Source organism: Lygodium microphyllum, chromosome 4, assembly GCF_053477565.2.
Source record: "Lygodium microphyllum isolate KBCC chromosome 4, Lygodium_microphyllum_v1.1.10, whole genome shotgun sequence".
Taxonomy (NCBI): domain Eukaryota; kingdom Viridiplantae; phylum Streptophyta; class Polypodiopsida; order Schizaeales; family Lygodiaceae; genus Lygodium; species Lygodium microphyllum.
The window spans coordinates 56,010,227-56,029,301 of NC_141138.1; the positions used below are offsets into that span (position 1 = coordinate 56,010,227).

The window sequence follows — 19,075 nt, forward strand, 5'->3', positions numbered from 1 at the left end:
AGCGAAACACTAGAGATGTCTTGCATGGACTCCAGGACCGCGAACACCTTAGCCGAAGCTCTGATACCAATTTGTTGCCACCCGTGGTGCGAGGATGGAGACACAGTGCTTGCTAGCAGTAGAGAGACAAAGAGAGAGAGTGCAGAGTAGAGAGTGAGAGTGAGTACGACTTGTGGATAGTACAATGACGAGTGTATCTCTTTAGGTTTTTAGATAGATATATATATGAAAGTACAATGTGCTAAGGGTGTGTTCATACCCGTGCTCATATAAAAGGCACGATGGTCCTTTATTCCCAATAAAGTATTCTTATTTAAGGAAGAAACCTTGTTTATTTAAAAAGAAATGCGTTATTGGAGAGTGTTTGTATTCCATTAGCACAAACCCACTTGGGAGGGCCCAAACTTTCTATAAATAGGTATGTTGCCCTTCATTCAACCTTAATCTCGTTTTTGCAGATTTCAAATATTTCAGCTCGTTGCCCACACCCTGAACGTGAAGGATATCGCGGTCCAAATTGACTATTGCTGTCTATAATAGTTTGGCACTTGTTTCAGTCTACCATACATTGTTTGGAGCTGATTTCAGCATGCTGACTTTGCCGTTGCTGGTTTTTCTTGGGTTTTTAGTCTTTCTCTCTCCTGCAGCTTACGTTTGCTGCTTTCTCTCTTGTGCAGCCAGCATTTTTAGTCTCTCTCTCCTCACTTGCGTTTTTAGTATTTCTCTCTTCTGCAATGCCGTTTGCATCAGATTCAGCCTTCCTTGGCTGCGTTTGTTGGTGTTCGACATCTAAAGGTTGCCTTGCTGTGATTTGGGATCTGTTCAGAGTACAATATACTCTCCAGCTCATTACCCCTGCCTTGATCCTTCAGATACAGGAGTTCGAGGCATAGTATTCATTCACTACATATTGTGTTTGCTACATGAGCATTGTATATTCAACAATCATATTATTTCATTCATTCTCTGTGTTCATTGTCTGTGAGTTACCCTAACCCTAACTGTGTTCTATTAATCTGTGCTTTGTCGTACAATGTTATTTGTATTTCTGTGTTAGGATATTTCTTCACAATTGAAATTTGTGGGTGTGGAGTGTGGATATGGTGAGGAATAGATAGGTATGATATGCTTGAATTGGGTAGGGACAACGATGAAGAATCTATTGGGGGTAAAGGCGCTTGTGCCTATGCTGCCTTGTGTTTACTTCATGTACCGTGATCGCACATCTATATATTGTAGGTGGTGGACATCCATCTCTATCACTTTATGCCTTATTCTTTCAGTGATTATTGAATAATGGAAGACCGGTTGTACATCGTGATTGTTGGAGTTCTTACATATGGTGTCTCTCTCTCGCTTTCTTGCTCCATCCACCATAACTTTTACTTTGCTTTTGCTTTACTCTTGCTTTTGCTTGTGTACTTCCACTCGGGCTTTACCTTTCAACCGGTATTAGAATCAACCATTCGAGGAGCTTCTTCATTCTTTGCTTCAGATTCAAAGCTTAGACTCAACGCTTCATGGGAGCCATTGTTTCTTGCTCTCAAGGTATGCGTTGAGTTTTCTTGTGCTTATTGAGCTGAGAAGTAACCATTCTATCCATTTTGAGTGGATATAAAGTATGTTGCAGAAGTTGTGGACAACTATGGAAGCTTGACAACACTTTCATATTTTGGCCATAACTTTTGTATACGATATTGGACTTAGGTATTCTATAGCTAGAATCAAAGAGCGCGATGAGAGTTGAGCACTCATAGAGTTAATTTTGTGCAGTTTTTAGCTCTTTGTTTTACAAAGAATAGAACAATTCTAGTTTGGATAACAAACAATAACTTTCATAATGTATGTTTAATGCTTTGAGGATGCTATTTGGTGCTCGGATGATATGGTTATGCTTTGGGATGCTACTTGGATTGGTTAGAGCTTGATTAGCTCAGTTTTGCAGAATTTCATTGCTGTAATAATAGTTTGGGCAACGAGCTATTAATAGTAAACTTAATGCCTATTGTGTCTATATGATATTTTGGGTATACTATATGTCCACCTTGATATTTAGCATTGATATATGAGTCGGGATATGGTTATGACATGCTTTGGCACTTGGATTTGAGTTACATTTGATGTACTTGGGCTTTGATTACTTGCTTTGAGCTTCCATGCCTACTCAATTAGGAGTATTGAAGCTTCAATATACACTTATGCTTCCTGATGTATTTGTGATGCACTTGGGCTTTCCGGATGCTTTGATGTGTATGTCTTGAGCTTTGCTTGCTCACTTTGTATTCTAGATTTGCTTCCAGTGGGTAATGCTCGTATTTACTTGGCAGAGCTTGGTTCTTTGCAATAGTGGAACTCTTATTCATGTATATGATCCCTTGTATGCTATTGGACGTAGATACCTCCACTTGTGGGTTGATTTGATCCCATATGCTTTGGACACTGGCACTTACCTTTGTTAGGAGTTTATCAATGATGTTTAGGCTTATGGGATGTATGGTTCACTGATACTTTGAGTTCGTGACAGTCTTTGGTACTGGTGGTATATGCTTAGTCATTACTAGTTGCATTCTTTGTATTCCGGTTGTTGTTACTTTGATATTTCTAGCAATGAGAGCTTTCTTTCTTGGCTATTTGTCCACAGTTGGATTGACATTTACTGCTGTCTTTATTTTAGCATTGGTCTAATTACATTTTTTAGCGTTGTCTTGGAGAGCAAGCATTATACTTTGGTAGTCTATTGCTTGCAGTTAGTGGAGAGTTCTATACCTTGGTATTCCTTTCTGTTTTGCCCTTGTTTTGGCTGAATTTTGGGGGCTGATTTGCTGTCATTTACAACAGCCCATTCTCTTGGATTTTACATTGGTATACTATCATTATGGTTGGTTCTTTGAATGATAGTGCTATTTTCAATATTAAAAATCGTGATGGCTCATATTTCACCTATTGAGAGACATAGATATGGTAGGTATTGGTTCAAAAGAAGCAGGTTAGGCCTTTGAAAACCAAGAGTGAAGTCGTTGATCAGGATACTTGGAATAAGTTGAATGAGGTTTGCAAATCCACTCGTATATTATCATTGTCAAAATAGGTTTATTTCAATGTTGTGGCACTTGAGGGTAATGCTTGGCAGTTATGGGAAAAGATATGCAATCTTCATGACTAGCAAAGTCTTGCTTCACAGATGTATTGGTGGAAATTAGCCGGTTGACTTTGCAAGGCATCGAGTTTAATAATAATCTCCCTCCCTCGTTCTTGCTTGTGATACTTCTTGAGTCATGGGACACTTTCCGTGCAACCATGTGTATTAATCTGCCTAAGGATGGTTTGAAACTCTACTGGACTGTTAGGAGTAGACATGATGGTAATAGTGGTAATGACCACCGTGGTAGAGACTCACAAAGGTCTCAGTCTTGTGGGTAGTTTCATAGTAAGTCTTGTGGTCATAAGGTCTCGCTTACATGTCATTAATGTGGGAAGTAAGGCTATCTTAGGCCACTGTGCAAGATAAGTCTAATGATCGCAATATTGTTTCTAGTAAGTCCAACATGAAAATCAGGGAGATAAATGCCTTGGAGCTTAAGTTTGATAATGATTGTATCTTGGTAGCTTGTTCTCTTGATGCTAGTCAGTTGGTTGATGCCCCATTTACTTTTTCTCAATGTTGGTTGCTTGATTCGGGGGCTTCTTTCCATGTTGCCCCACATAGGGATTGGTTTCATTCCTATTGCAGCTTGTCAGGTTTTGAGAGACTAGGAAATGACTTAGCATTGGATATTATTGGCATTGGTGATGCTAGATTGTATTTTGTTTCAGGTAGCACTTTTGTTTTGCATAATGTACGCCATGTTTTGGCTTTGACCAAAAGCCTACTCTCTGCTAGATAATTGGACAATGTAGGATATTATGTATCTTTTGGTAATTCTGCGTGGAAGATTATTTGTGGAAATCTTGTCTCTACTTAAGGTGCCAAGGTTAGCAGACTCTATCCCTTGTATTTGGGCCTATTGACTATGTTTCGGACCAGATGTATCTTTATGGCATTGTCGCCTTGGGCATGTGGCCTTGAAAGGAATAAAAATACTTTTTTTGTTTGTAGTATCTTTCGCTCCTTGACTACAAATTTTGATTCATGTGATTATCGTTTTTATGGCAGACAAACATGTGGTTCTTATAAGAAGTCTAGTATTACGTATATGGGTGAGCCTTTGGCTCTTGTTCATTTTTATGTATGTGATTCCATGCCCTGTCAATCACTAGGTGATGCGAAGTATTTTGTGACTTTCATTGTTGATGATTATTTGCATAAGTTCTAGGCATATCCCATAAAGTAGAAATTGGATGTATTGGCTACCTTTCAATGTTGGCTTGCTCTCGTTGAAAACCAATTTGGATATAGGTTGAAATGCCTAAGATCAGATAATGGGGGTAAATATGTCTCTATAGCATTTGAGCAGTTTGTGATGAGTGGGGTATTAGGCGTCAATTGACTATTCCTTACACACCACCCCATAATGGTTTTGTAGAGTGCATGAATAAGACGATTCAAGAGAGAGTCAGCAGTATGCTTAGCTAGGTAGACTTACTGCAACATTTTTTGGGTGAGACAGTTACTATTGCCATATACTTGATAAATAGATTCTTATGCATTGCTATTGGTTGTCAGGTTGTAGAGGAGGTATGGTTTGGAAAACCTTTGTCATATGGTAATTTGTTGTCTTTGGATATGATACTTTTTGCTATGTTTTCAAGGACAAATGTAATAATGTAGATCCTAAATTAATGAAACACATCTTTCTTTATTATGGGGATATAGGTAAGATAGGCTATTGCCTTTAAGATCCGTAGGCTAAAAAAGGTTATTTGTAGCCATGATGTTGTTTTCCATGAGGAGAAGATGATAAGTAGCTTGAGTAGATAGTTGAGGTATGCAAAGTGAGATTTTAGGAGGAGCCTCCTGTTATCGTACAACCAGCTAGATAGTCGGTTGATATTCTAGTGACCCATGATCATGATGTTGGATAGGATGTGCGGGCCCAATAATCTATTTTGAGATGCTCTACTGGAGATAGATGTCAGCTTGATCTATTTGAGTCCTCCATGGACTATGTTAGAGCGATAGATTTTGGTAAGTCCCTCGTAAGGAGGCTATGTGCAGAGATGATAGTTACGCTTGGAAGAGAGCCATATAGTTAGAGTATGACTCATTGCAGAAAAACTATATATGAGATTTGGTTTCTTTGCTCAATGGGAAACATGCATTGTCGTGCAACTGAGTATACAAGTTGAAGAATATCTTTGGATGCCCCTTTTCCCCTACACCCTACGCTTGGTGTTGGCCTTGGTTGCTTAGCTAGTTTTGGATCTCTGTCAGATGGAGACTAAGACGACTTTCTTACACGGGGACTTGCATGAAGAGATTTATATGCACCAGCCTAAAGGTTTTCAAGAAAAAGACAAGGAACACCTAGTGTGTAAGTTGAGAAAAAGCCTTTAGGTCTGAAGCAAGCACCTTGAGAATAATATCATAAGTTTGATGCTTTTTTTTTGATTGAGACATGCTCTGTTCTTATCAATCACAGTGGGTTGTCCATTGAAGGTAAATTGATACTTGATTTGGTCACCATGCTTCAGTCTTCTTACAATGCATAGAAAGGATTAATTGAGAAACTATGTAATGTTATCTAGATGTGTCATAAACCCTTTGGTGGGTTTGAAAAGAGCACTATGTCATATTCAACAGTCCTCTTGATGCATGCGCTCTACTTGTATAGTAGATATAGCTCATCTCGAACTCATGGGTTCTTATAGCTCCTCCTCAATTTGGCTAGTGGTATAATATCAAATGCTTTTGTGAAGTTTACAAATAGTAGCAAATCCCCTTTTTATTGCTCAGCCTCTTCAATAATGGCTGCAAGTGTAAGTACACATTTCAAGGTCATGTAGCCTAGTCAGCCTGTCCCAAAACCTCATGCTTGTGTCCCTTTACCTAATGACTCAACTTATTGTTGTGAATGGATCCATATATTTGGGCAAGGCAATGCTCTATCATGAGAGTTTGGTAGTTGCTAGAGATCATAGGGGTCTCTGCACTTGAAGAATAAGTACAATGGTGTTGTCAATCCAGTTTCCTTTGTATATAGGATTGTTAAACATGCAAACAAAGAGTGTGCAATTACAGCACAAGCATGGGAGATGTGTTCAGCCACTGATTCATCCATATCCGAAGCTGAAACTGGCCTTTAGATAACTAAAGGATAGTACATACACTTAGCAAGCACAATCAGCTTGGAATCATAAGTTAGCAAATGAAAACATAAACAAAGTGGAGCATAAAAGCTTCCACTCAATAGCAGTGACACTGACTGGCCTAGAATCACGGTGTCCCTTATGATATTTCAAAAAATTTTCAAAGAAAAGCTTCACAAATGATTGATTGCTCAGCTGATTATGGTCCAACTTGTGATGTGCTAGTGATGTGGAACGTTTCACCCTTGAAATGTTGCATTTCATCATGAGATATTTCAACCTCAGATAGGTCCTAAGTGAAATGCCACATGAAACAACAGGATAAGACATCTAAAATACATATATGAAGCAGCTTTTTAATAGAAACTGTTTTTTTTCTCTGGATGAAGGAAAAATGCTGTATACTGAAATGTTTCACGAGTGAAACACATTGCACATCTCATCCTTGGTGAAATGCATTGCATGGGTACCATGCCAATGATGAAGCACATATTTTCAATGTTAATCTGTCAAACCCCTTGTGCAAACCCTAATCTTTGCTGCAGCACATCTGTCTCAGATATGCCTTTGAATCCTTAGTGCATGTGCTTTACAGCTCTGCCCTAATTTATATGTGAATGGTTGCTCTCACCAACCACATTGTTTCACGTGGCAGAACTGTCCGAAATGAGGTCCAAAGCACTCCAAGTGTTGATATGTTGCATAAACCAACATGGAGTGCGATTTCATGGCCTGTAGACCATGCATACTTGATATTATTCAGAAAGGCACTTGCTGTCCATGGTATATACAACTAATTTACTTTGGTTCGCTTTAGGCTTTGAATTTGATGAATGCTATTGATTCCCATTTCTTCTCTTACAATACAAATTGTCTCCCAATCTCCATGTAAAAGCTAAAAGCACAGCTGTAGATCTTGGACTATTTTGCTTGGCTTTCACCCTTTATTAAATGATGTAGGCTTGCTGCCCTTAAATTCAGTTTTCTTGGCATTATTTTCAGAATTGCCCTCTTGGACTACAAGGTATAGCCACGCTATCAACCTTCAAGACATTTCCTCTGCAGAGACTCTTTCTAGGTTTTGGATAGAGGTCATTCATTCTCTTTGTGGGACATGAGAGAGGTTGTGGTGTGGTTTTTGAGAGGATTAGGAGAAGGAGAGATGCTTTCTTATGGACACGCCATTTTGGCACCTTCTTCACCTAGCCCTTCATATGGTTTGGCATTATAGCCCATAAGGTTGGTTATTCACGAAAACATTGTATTGTGATGTACTCAATTCTCTATATGGGGTCTTTGTTGTCTTTGATTTAACCTCAGGGGGGATTTCTTTGAGGTGTCATTGTTGGAAGTTTCTTTTCTTTGGGGGAAAAAAAGAAAAAAGTGACATTTTTGTCCTTAAACCTATAACTTGTCCTTGTATCAATGCATAGGCTATATCAACTATGCTATGTCTGGTCACTTTTGTCTTTGTGCAATAGATACAGATTTCTTTAGTTTGGCCACAAGAGTATGTCCCTATTTATTTTTATGTTGTGACCTCATGAAAAGAGCTAATGTGACAAGGTTGCACAAAACATATTATTGTATATTTCCAAATCATCGCATTGAACTACATCAAATTTGTGCCAAGTTGTTGTGATGTCCACTTTGAAAGTGTTTGGGAGCCGTTGAGAAGACAAAACTTGTTGAAGCATACTCAAGTTGCTTGTGCCTTGCTTAGAGAAAGAAGAGGTAATGATTCTACAATCTTGTGCTCCTCCCTAGTCAATATGATGAAGAGGAGGTACACCAAGGTACTACAGCTTGTGCACACTCCCATGATTAATTCACCATTGGGTGATTGCTTGAAGACCTTTGTTGGTTGTCGTGCACCAAGCGCAATCAACCCTTGGTGACCCATCCATAATTTGTGGATTTGCAAAGTTGACCCAACAAGTTATAGCCATGCATTGTCCACCTGCTTTCCTTCTTTGCAAGCTTGGCCCATGTATTCATATATCCACCTCATCTCCACATGACACATTTGTTTGACTGGCTTTTTCACACTACGACCCTAAAGAGACGTTTTCTACATCCATATTGTCATCGCCAACCATCCCACATGATAAGGTCTTTATTAGATTTTACTATTTTGAAAGATTAAGGTTTTCATATTTGCTTCCAAGGGGCTTTTCAATAAGTTGTGATAAAAAGAAATTGAAGTCTTTGAATTGCACATTGAGAGCTTATTGGGTCTTTTACTGTGGTGTGTTGGCTGAAAATAACCCACTAGGCATCCACAACTTAGTGGTGTTGTTCAAGTAAGAGTAAAACTTTTTAAGTTCTTTAAAAATTGCATTAAAAATTAAAGCAAAATAGAAGTGTTTTAACAATATGTTGTATGGTCTCTGCCATAGTTGTAAATCCAAAATCGTTTTAGTATCATTTTTCTTTTCAAACTCTATGGAGTTATATCTTTTTTTTTCTATGGAGTTGATTTCAAGAGCTATATTTGGCTTTGGGCCCTTGCTCATTCATGTACAATCTTTGCACCTTGGCTATTGATCGGCCTTTGAACCATGTGCATGCACCTCTGCATTATGCCTAACTATGAGTCCTTGAGTTTGTTGGTACATATTATGTTTTAGCTTTGGATACGAGTATCTTTTCTACTTGTATATCTCCGATCAACAATCTATTGTAGGGGACACATTATTTCTACTTGTATATCTCCTACCAAGAATCTATTGGAGGGGCCTAGATATCACCCCTTTTGAGGTAAAGCCTTTCCATTTGCTTGTATATTTAATGTGATGGGTTTAGTCATCCAACTTTGGGGGGGGGGGACATGTAGATATCTTGTGAATATACAATGCTATGTGTAAGTGTGTGTGGTGTGAACGCCTTCTACACTACCAAACATTTAATAACAGTCAAAAGTTTGGGTGTGTACCTTGGCTTATATAGAGAGACCATAGGTTTTATACTTTTATATCACGTGTCTAGTTTTATATTGTATACACATAGTTCTCTCTCTCTCTCTCTCATCCATGGAGTACCATCCTCCATAGCTATTGCTTTCTAATCTCTCTCGTACTTGCATGCTCAAGTAATCAATCTTTATATTAATACTCACAATCCTCTCTCTCTTTCTCTGTCTTTTGTGAAACCAGCCTTCCTCCTTGAATAGGGTGGTAAATAACTTGATTAAGTACTATTTACAACAATTAACAAATTCACAAAACTGAAATGCGTACTTCACCATATAATCTTGGACATTGGACATCTTATTGGCCTCAAAATTGGCATCTCTTTCGGTATTTATTTAACTTAATTGAAGAAGTAATTGATGTACAATGGAATTCTTCCAATTCCTTTTGATATTCCAACTTTCTTTGTTGTCCAAAATGACCAGCAAGTCTTCAATCTGATTTGCCTCTTGATTTGGGCAGCCAATTAGCATTCACCCGCTTTGATGGAGATAGTAAATGCCCCAAAATTCATTGATTTTTAGCCCCTCCACCTAAATTTGACTGAAAACAACTTTAGCCTTGTTGAATCAAGTCTTGGAGCTTCCAATTTTTGGCACGCTTTCCGAGGTTGTTGCTAAACTCTAATTTCTGCTAAAGATTAGGGTTTACAACAGAGAAATTTGAAATTTCTAAGCCTTCTGATGATCTCAATACTGTAATCTTCGAAGCAAGGCTGGGAGATAGGAGAGAATGTTGAGAAGAGAGAAAATTCAGACTTTATTTGCAAAGAATTGAAGAAAGTTAGTCATTTACTGTTATTGCCGTGTCTCAATAGTCTGTAGATACCCTCACTTGTTGTCGATTGGTCTTCTCCTGTCCTTGGGTGCCTCAGAAGGTCTTTTAATGACCGCAAATGAGACCAACAGAATCTTCTCCCTTTCTCTTGTAGGTTGAATACACTAAAATATCTCTCTCCAGCCTCTAAAGACGTTTTTCAGTCTTGCACGGGCATTTTTGTCAAGTGGCAGTCTTTTCAAATGGTTTTTTCAGCATTATTCATAATTAAATATTAATTTTCAGTCTTTAAATACTGAAAATTGATCTAATAATTATTTTGGTAGCTTGAAAAATAATCTGACTGGCCAAATATTAAATTAGCTAGGTAACTTCTATTCTTGAGTATCTTTGCATCATCTTCGACCATCAGATTGGCTTTAAGTACCATTAAATGCCACTTCTCTAGTGTTGCCAACTAACACTTATGGCCAAATGAATGACCTAGGCCAAAAATTGGTACCAGATACCACCAAGTATTTGTGCGGCGTAATTTATAGTAGCTTTTGCCTTTGACATCCCGTGATTTCCTTCTGTCCTTTGCTCGTAAATTTACTATAATCCCAGTTATACCTCACATGTGCAACATTCACTTAACCATGTGATTAAAAATTAATCCACATGTTAAGTGAGGTTTCAAAAATACACGTCCTCATGACATATAATCTCTCTTATCGTTATCCATGGAGTACCATCCTCCATAGCCGTTGCTTTTCAACCTCCCTGATACTTGCATGCTCAAGTAATAAATCTTTATTTTAATACTCACAATCCTCTCCCTCTCTCTCATCCTCATCCATGGAGTACCATCCTCCATAGCCGTTGCTTCCCAACCTCCCTCATACTTGCATGCTGAAATAATCAATCTGTTATACTTCTATATAGTCCTTAACCTTTCCACAAGTATCAAATTATCATAGATTGGTTGTTACAAATATGATGGCTCACGATGTATCACAGGTGTATTTGCATTTGCTACACTTATAACACGGTCAATTTCACTAGGATAAGAAGTGAGCTTGATGATTTATTAAAATAAAATGAATTAGAATGAAATTTGATTTTGGTTTTCCCAAGCTTTTGGCAGGATGACCATTGCATTGGAAGTGAAGGATTTGATATTGGACATGCAATGGATACACATGTGCCAAGAAACTCGTTTCGTAAGGTTAGGAAACTCGTTTCATACCTAGGTGTTTCATAAATGTATGAAATACCTATTTTAGATTTTCAAAAGTGCCACACTCTAAATGTCTTGGGACTTTTGTAATCATTGTTTATCATGGATTTACCTAACATGTTGATATGGATATTGATATTGATTGGCGGAGTTTTACTTTGAGTTGTTATTGATGATGATTGCATATATTGATGGCTTCTTTTACAAGTACAGTCGATGTTGGGCATGGATAGTGGATCATGATGCATGTAGATATTGATGCTATGTTGAATGTTTATTTACATTGTATAGACTAATGAATAATATCAATTTGTGTTTTCTATGTTACATGAGTTATACAATATATGTATATTAGACTTGCATATTTTTAAATATCTTGAATAAAAGGTGTTTCTAATATTTTATGAAACTCGTATGAAACCTATGAAAGCCGTTGGTGTGCCATTACACACACAGTGTGAAAAACTATGGAGTGCATCGTCATTCGGCTTTCTTATTGATCTAGAGAGTCAATGCCATATTAGTCATTAGTGTTAGTGTTTGTAGTGTGGATGGTTCAAAAATACTAGATTTTTGAACAAGTTTAGTCAATTTTTGATATTTTAGATATTATCTCTTGTAAATATCCAAAAATTGTGACAACTTCTAGAATAAGGTGACATGTAAAAGAAAGCAAGTGGCTTTCAACCATTTTTGGGAGATTTTATGCAAAAAGAAAAATTGGCGAAATCGTGTAACGTGCGATCGCAGTTTTCAGGTAGTGAACAACACTTCGGACTGGGAGGAGAAGTGATCTGGGAGAATTCTGGTTAGGTGTCCTGGTATTTTACTCTTCTTTCAGAGCCAACGGAAACATGAGATTGGCGGTTTGAGTAGGAGAGAGGAAGCCATTGTTTTATGCATGTTTTTGGTCTACAAGAGATTTGTCTTCTTAGAATGGAGAAATAAATTGACAGGCTTCACCTCTATGAGTATTCTTCTACATCTTCTATTTCTTTAAACCCCTTCTCTTCCGTCTACTCCTCTCCTTGAATCTCCCTTCATCCTATTGCCTCTTACCCCCATGCTAGACTTTCTACCCCAAACTCTCCAACATTGTTTCATACCTTGCCCTTCGGAAACCCTTGGCAACTATGAATGGGTAAGTATACATGTTATGTAATACAAAGGCAAGTTTAAAAAAACAAGGTGTAATGCGAAACTTTCATTGAATTAAAAGTTCGCACCTTAGATTTAATGATAATTTAAAAATTTTGCCCAATATGCAATTTATGTAAGTTGTGAAGCAAGTCTCATGCTCAAGTCTTGTACAATGAGTAGCTTACTTATTATGATTAATCACCAATTTATTAATGAGCTAGCTATTTGGTTTCTCTCTCTCTCTCTCTCTCTCTCTCTCTCTCTCTCATTTGAGTAGCCCAAGTTTGGAGAGAGTTTTTTTTTCTTTGTTGTAGAAATTAAAGGTTCCAACCATAGAGTATGAGCTAATAGCATGCACGGAGTTAGGAAAGACCTATCTTTTCTTGTCGGCATGGAAAATTAATTGGGTAGCTCTATAACTCCATTTATAGTAGGTGCTGTTGCTATTTTTGATTTAAATATCATTAAAACATGTTATTACAATATAAGGTTGAGATTCTCTCTTTTTCTTTGAGATCCGTGGCCTTGTGTACTTTTTGGACACCAATGTTACAAAGAAAGCGATTTTCTTACAATTTGTGGGTTTTTTTTTGTTTGAGAAAAACAATGTGGAATTCTAGAAAACTATTGAGGATAGTTGTCAAACAAAGACTCTGTAAAACTGGATTTGACTTAGAACTCGTAAGAAACTAGCTTAGTGGAAGATAAACGACCGAATGAGTCAGAGATACCATAAGGCATTGATTGAGGGGAGATCCAAGATCTATTGCGCTAGTGGTGAGCCACTAATGAACATTGACATGAAAGGATGGAGAAACTGTGTTACCTTTCTAGGAAATACCCCCTCTCAACCGCCTTGGAGTGGCACTATTACTATCGAAGACCCCCTCTCAACCGGCTTGGAGTGGCACTACCTCTACTGAAAGGGATCGAGGTTGGTTTGAGAATTGGTATTGAAATTGACTTTGGTGTGGATAGAATATTAGTAGCTATGGATGGGGTGATTTTGGGTGTGAGTCTAATATCCTTGGCCTGTGAGCAACAATTGTTATCTACATGTCTGAGTTTCCAGCAAAAGATAGAAAGTGTATTCTTTTAAGGTAAGTAATGCTGTATAAAGGCCTTTGTGACGATTGGACTTTACAACTTACTTTTTCCTTCAAGGAAGGAGGTTGAGCATTGGTATCGAAATGTGGGTTGTGTTTAGGAACAATGGGGAGGGTGATACTGGGTCTAAATTGAGAGATTCCTTTCAAAATTTTAAGTCCTTCAAAGAAGGGGATTCATCATTCAGCACAAGAGAGAGGTCCGTGTGCTCGAGCAATTGGGGAGGGTGGTATAGTGTGGAGGGGAATTATCCACACAACTTGATTGTAGAATAGAGAGTGACACACTTGTAGGTTTGGAAGAGGGTTATAGGATAGGGGGGGTATTCCTAGCAACAAAGCTACTAGGGTGCAAAGTGGTACACCTTTGAGTATCTAATAATGTCTAGAATCTAAATGTATATCAAAGATAATGTGAGCTAAGACAGGTTAACCTATGGTAGTTCTAAAGTAGGATTCTGGTCTCTAGATGGAATATAGATGAAGCTAAATGTGAAGTGATAGTAGGAGGGAAGGGCAAGGAATGTGAAGATGGATGTGAAGTATTGAACTCATACTCAGTTGAAATAAAGGAGAGGATTACCTTGTAAAACATATATGATCATAAAGTTTTCTTTTAATCCATTCTTGTACCAATGAGGATTTCCCTTGAATTACAATTGATTTCTACATAATTGAAGGATTAGTATTCCTAATTAGAATTGCACAAAAATGGATTGTCCAAATGTACTGATAGGTTTGATTGTGAAGACTTTGAAAGTGGATTGTCTTTCCTAATTGAGAGATGACCAGTCTTGTCAACAGAGTGCTCCAACTGAGATGCACCTTGTCAAGAAATGTGAGTCAAAGTAGAGTTGGGTCTTGGTGAATGATCCTGAGAAGGAAGGTTAGTAGATGGAGTGTTGTCCTCCAAATCAAGACCATAATGCCTTAACAAAGCTTCCATTTAACGAGTGACCTTAGAGAACATCAGAGGATTCCAAGATTGGAGTGGTCTGAGCTCTCTTGAATCAATGTGACATATAGTGTAATCAAGAACAAACCAAGCAATCCTCGATAGTCTTAGGTAACTCTTTAGAAGAGCATCGGTTGTGATACCATGTGGAGGTATGCTAGGGTTTGCAAAAGAAAACATAGTGTGTATGACCACGACTAAAGCACAATGAAATCAAACACTGATGCAAAAATGCAAACAACACAAAAATGCAAAATGAAGATAACTGAATAATGAATGAAGAAATGAATGAAAATGGACAGGATACTCAGGGGGGGGGAGGGGAGCTGCCCAAGCGTCAATGGCTCTCATGAGAGTGGGCTGAGGGAGGTGTCGACGTGTGTTGTCCATTGGAGACGGATCTTGAGTGCAATAGCCACCAATTGGAGTAGAGGCTAGTGAAGAAAAGTGTCGAAAATGCAAAAAACAACTTGCTATAGATGATAAGGATGTCAGCAAGTTGGGCAAAATGCAACCTAGAGACACTGCTACACTAAAGGGCTATATCTGAAGATGACAAGTGCCATAGGCTAAATTGGCAAGAACAGCAACTGGGGCAAAATGCAGCCTGAAGAAGTCACCTAGATGAAGGTGATAGTTGTGGATGGCCATTGTAGGAGCTGGAGGTGATGGTGGCAGCAAACTGGAGTAAAATGCAGGCTGGTGGAGTTGCTAGATAGATGGGTGGCAACTGAGGATCACCATAGCAGCAGCTGGATGAGGTGCTTGATGGATGGACATTGGGAGGAACTGGGGTAACTTGCAAAACAAGGGATGGAACAAGTAGCTGGGTAGCCTCCTATTTATAGATGTTCCAAAGTTTGGGTGTTTGTATATGGGACACACAAGCTTTGGTAATTTTGGGCAGTTTGAATAAGCTAATTAAGGTTTAAAGTGTAATGCACCTTTTTTAGCTTAACAATTGCAACAATCTAAAAAATGCATGTGTTGGCACCTCACGATAATCAGAAGCTCATCTCCTTCAAGAAGATGGTGATGTCCCAACAATAAAACCATGAAACTGCCCTTAGATATCTCAAAGGCAGTGAACCCTAATTTGTGAACAGTAGATACAGCAATAAGAGTAAAATCAGCAAATTGAATAGTCACAAAGGAAGTAGAGCAATCCTATTCAGCACAAAGACACTGATTGGCCCCAAAGATTGGTGCCCCTTTGGGTTTTTCCCTATGTTTCAAAGAATGCTTGGTTTAATGACTTCAGGTAGGCAAAGCCCAAAACTGAAAGCAGCATTCGGCATCATAAATTCACAGAGCATCCCTTTGGCAGTCCTGATCTTTCCTCTCAACTCGGTCCTTTATTTCTACGATGTCGATGAGATCTTGAAGAGAATGGGTATACCTCAGGCTTAGGTATGAGAAAATTCAGATTGGAGGAGAAAGAGAATAATATCAGCAGCAAACTCTCATGATTATGGTCCTCTAGAGCTGTCCTATTGCCTTAAATCGACCTACTTTCTTTGTGACAAAAGTGTCTGAAAGGTTGTCTAATGCTGAGATCTTGAAGAGAGTGGGTAGATCAAGCTTTAGGTCTGAGATAATTTAGTTTTGAGGAGAAAGAGAAGAAAATCAGTGGCTGTACTGATTATGGTGCTCTAAAACTGCACTCTTGATTCCCCTTCCCAGGATGATTTAATTGGCTGTTGTCCTGCCTCATAAACAGGTTGTCCCTTCATTCTCCATGGTTGCAGGTCTCAAAATGAGCAGCGTAGCTAATAGCATCCAAACAGGGTGTGGACTGCCAGAGAGAGAGAGAGAGAGAGAGAGAGAGAGAGAGAGAGAGAGAGCTTCCAAATTGGCAGAAAACTCTCTTTTGTGGCATTAGAGACCCATGCAAAGGCTGGACATCCACTAAATCATGAGTGGGTGCCCAATCTTTGGACAAACTTTCAAATTAATGTTTGAAACTGCTCTGTTTGAAAGTTGCACATTTAATTAGAAAGCCACCGTTTCTTAGGTTCTGTGCCAGTTCTTTGCTGCTTCCCTCATGCAACAAGTGGTAGCAGGTGGGATCCTGCACATATAGAATTGAACGAGGAGGTCAGTATAAGTCTTCTGACATGTTTCAGATGCTTCTACATGCAACCCTGATCTGTGTCTGGTTTTGTTCCAATGTTCTTTAATTCTCACTGGTGGCTGTTATGTGCATTCAATAATCATTAGTTTCTTTGTTTCATGTAGTGCTGAAATATGCAGTGTTACTGGTACTATTATCGTATGCATGTGCTTGCTTTTGCTAACTACTACTTGAAGTGAGTACAAACACTTACATGTTGTTGTCTGAGCAAAATAATCTTGCTGTCTAGAATACGAGTCACTGAAAAAAGCAGCAGTGGGGCCTTTACCTGGTGTAACTTTGAACCTGCAAGGATTTAAGGTTTGTGTTTCAGCCATTCTTCTTTGGAGGTCTAATGTTACATAGAGGATAAAAGTTCTTATTTATTTAATGTTTATGTGCATGCTTGGTTGACAGATTGGAAACCAACCTAGCATATATGTTTTGGACACACCAGGTGTGCTGGTTCCTAACATTCAAGACATTGACACAGGATTAAAGCTTGCTTTGACAGGTGAGCCTGCCACCTGTTTGCATTTAGCCTTATTATATCCATGGTAGTGTACATTCTGTTCAATCATGCCAGAGCTGTTCTGCATGTTACTGAATAAATAAAATGGGCGAAGTTCATTTATGAGGTACTTCACTTTTCTTTCTTTCACAAAAGTTTTGGTGGAGCCAATCGAACTCTGGTGGGCTAGTTGTGGGGCATCTTTTGTGTAAGCTAGGAAATGCATTGAGGATGCTACATAAGAAATGGTTACCTTAACATTTGATGTTAACGTGGGAAATAAGATGTCAATATTAACATAGAGGTATGTTCCTTTTCACTGTCTGTAACCTCGGTGTTTGATCACTGGGACTTGATTTTTGTGTCAAAGGAGCGGTGAAGGATTCAGTAGTTGGGGAAGATAGACTTGCTCGCTTCCTGCTGGCATTGCTGAACAGCCGCCAAGCTCCCTTGAAGTGGCTAAAAAGCATTCAGGAGGCCAAAGCCAAGGCAGAAGAAGAAAAACTCAAAAATCAGCCCAAAAAACCAAAAACATTACTTGAATTAAAAACACAGGCTTATCTAGAAGAGCGAAGGAAGTTAAAAAGGGAGAAGAGAGGAATGTCTGATCACAGCAAGGTAAATATTCTGGTGCATCTAGTCTTAGGTATTTCTTTGCATGGAAAGCAAGGGCTTACCTCTCTTGTATTTTCCAGGATGAGGTTGTCATGGCTATTCGCGAGACTTTATACAACACATTGAGCAATTTCCAAGGGAATCTCGAAGATGAAGATGATATGGACAAACTGATAGATACACAGATTCATGAATTACGCAAGCTGTTGAAAATCCCTGCAGAGCTGGGTGATGCTGGTACGATCAAGGTGGCAAAGAAGCTGCTTAACCTGTATAGAATAGGTAGGCTGGGCTGTTACTGTCTAGATGTACTTCCTGAGGAGGTAGGATATCCCAAAACTTTGGAGAATGAAGACATTCAAAGGACTTGAAATACCTTATGAAGGCAATAATTTTTAGTGTAGTATGTCATGTTAGGATAAAGTTTAATCATATATGGCTTGTCATTTTCTCAGAACTGATCATTCTGGATAGGGAAAGGGATCCAGCCTTATAGCACCTAAGAAAAAATTAGTAATTTTGGGGGGTTTGCACTTGAGATTAAACCAAAAATTGAGCTCACGAGTCAAGAGAGAGACGCACTAAATGAGCCCGATGCTGATATATTTTTATCATGCCTTGGAAGTTTGTGGGGGTATTTTTTAAGCAAAGCACATAATCACACCTAAGCAAGATTCTAGGAAATATGCCTCTTCCTTGTCTTACTACTTATTATGCGAAGATCAGCTATGGCTTATTATGCCAAAAAACTAGTCTTGCTTGGTCAGGCATGTGGTTACGCATTTGAGCTTATCTACGTGGCTTGGAAAAATATAGTCTTGCTTGGTTAGCCATATTATTTATTCTAGAAGCTATGATATCAACCTTATTTTGGTGGCTATATAATTTTCTTTATCTTGTAAGAAGTGATATTTGGTATGAATGGACGAGTAGCCTTTTGAAACATGTATCCAACCAAATTTCTTGTGTGGTAGCTATCTATATAAGCCTCTTGTGATCTAGCAATGTCCTTGCTATAGTCAATCTTGTCCTTCATCTTGATTGAGATATGCATCTTGCTAAGTAGTTCCATCAGGAAGCTCATATATGGTGTGTAGATTGTGATTGTTGTGTTGAAGAAAGTATACATTAAATGTTTAAGATTATTGTCCAATCACCTCTTCTTGCCTTTTTTCTATTATTCTTTAGTGTTTGCACTTTTTGAGTGTGTTTGCACCCAAAAAGAAAAGTGGTATGATCCATTGTTTAAGGCTTTCTACTTAACTATATACATTGCCAACACCCCCACCCACTGTTCAAGAAAAATATGTGAAGGGGTGCCTTGCTTTGCACCATCTCTATGCTCATCATATTGGTGGTGCTTCAAGCCTTAATTTTGAAGTGTACTTTTTGAGTGTGTTTATATATGTCCCCCCTTGGCT

General features: G+C 38.5%; 1 protein-coding gene across 1 annotated transcript in view; it reads left to right on the forward strand.

Annotated features, from left to right (window-relative positions):
* Positions 1-18,108, forward strand: part of LOC148037071 (P-loop containing nucleoside triphosphate hydrolases superfamily protein) — a 60,086-nt gene extending 41,978 nt beyond the window's left edge. The window contains exons 5-8 of the mRNA XM_087676026.1: positions 16,779-16,849; positions 16,946-17,042; positions 17,410-17,657; positions 17,735-18,108. Coding sequence (XP_087532152.1) covers positions 16,779-16,849; positions 16,946-17,042; positions 17,410-17,657; positions 17,735-18,025 — 707 coding nt within the window. The 3' untranslated portion in view covers positions 18,026-18,108. The remainder of the gene's footprint in view (positions 1-16,778; positions 16,850-16,945; positions 17,043-17,409; positions 17,658-17,734) is intronic.
* The last annotated feature ends 967 nt before the right edge of the window (positions 18,109-19,075 follow it).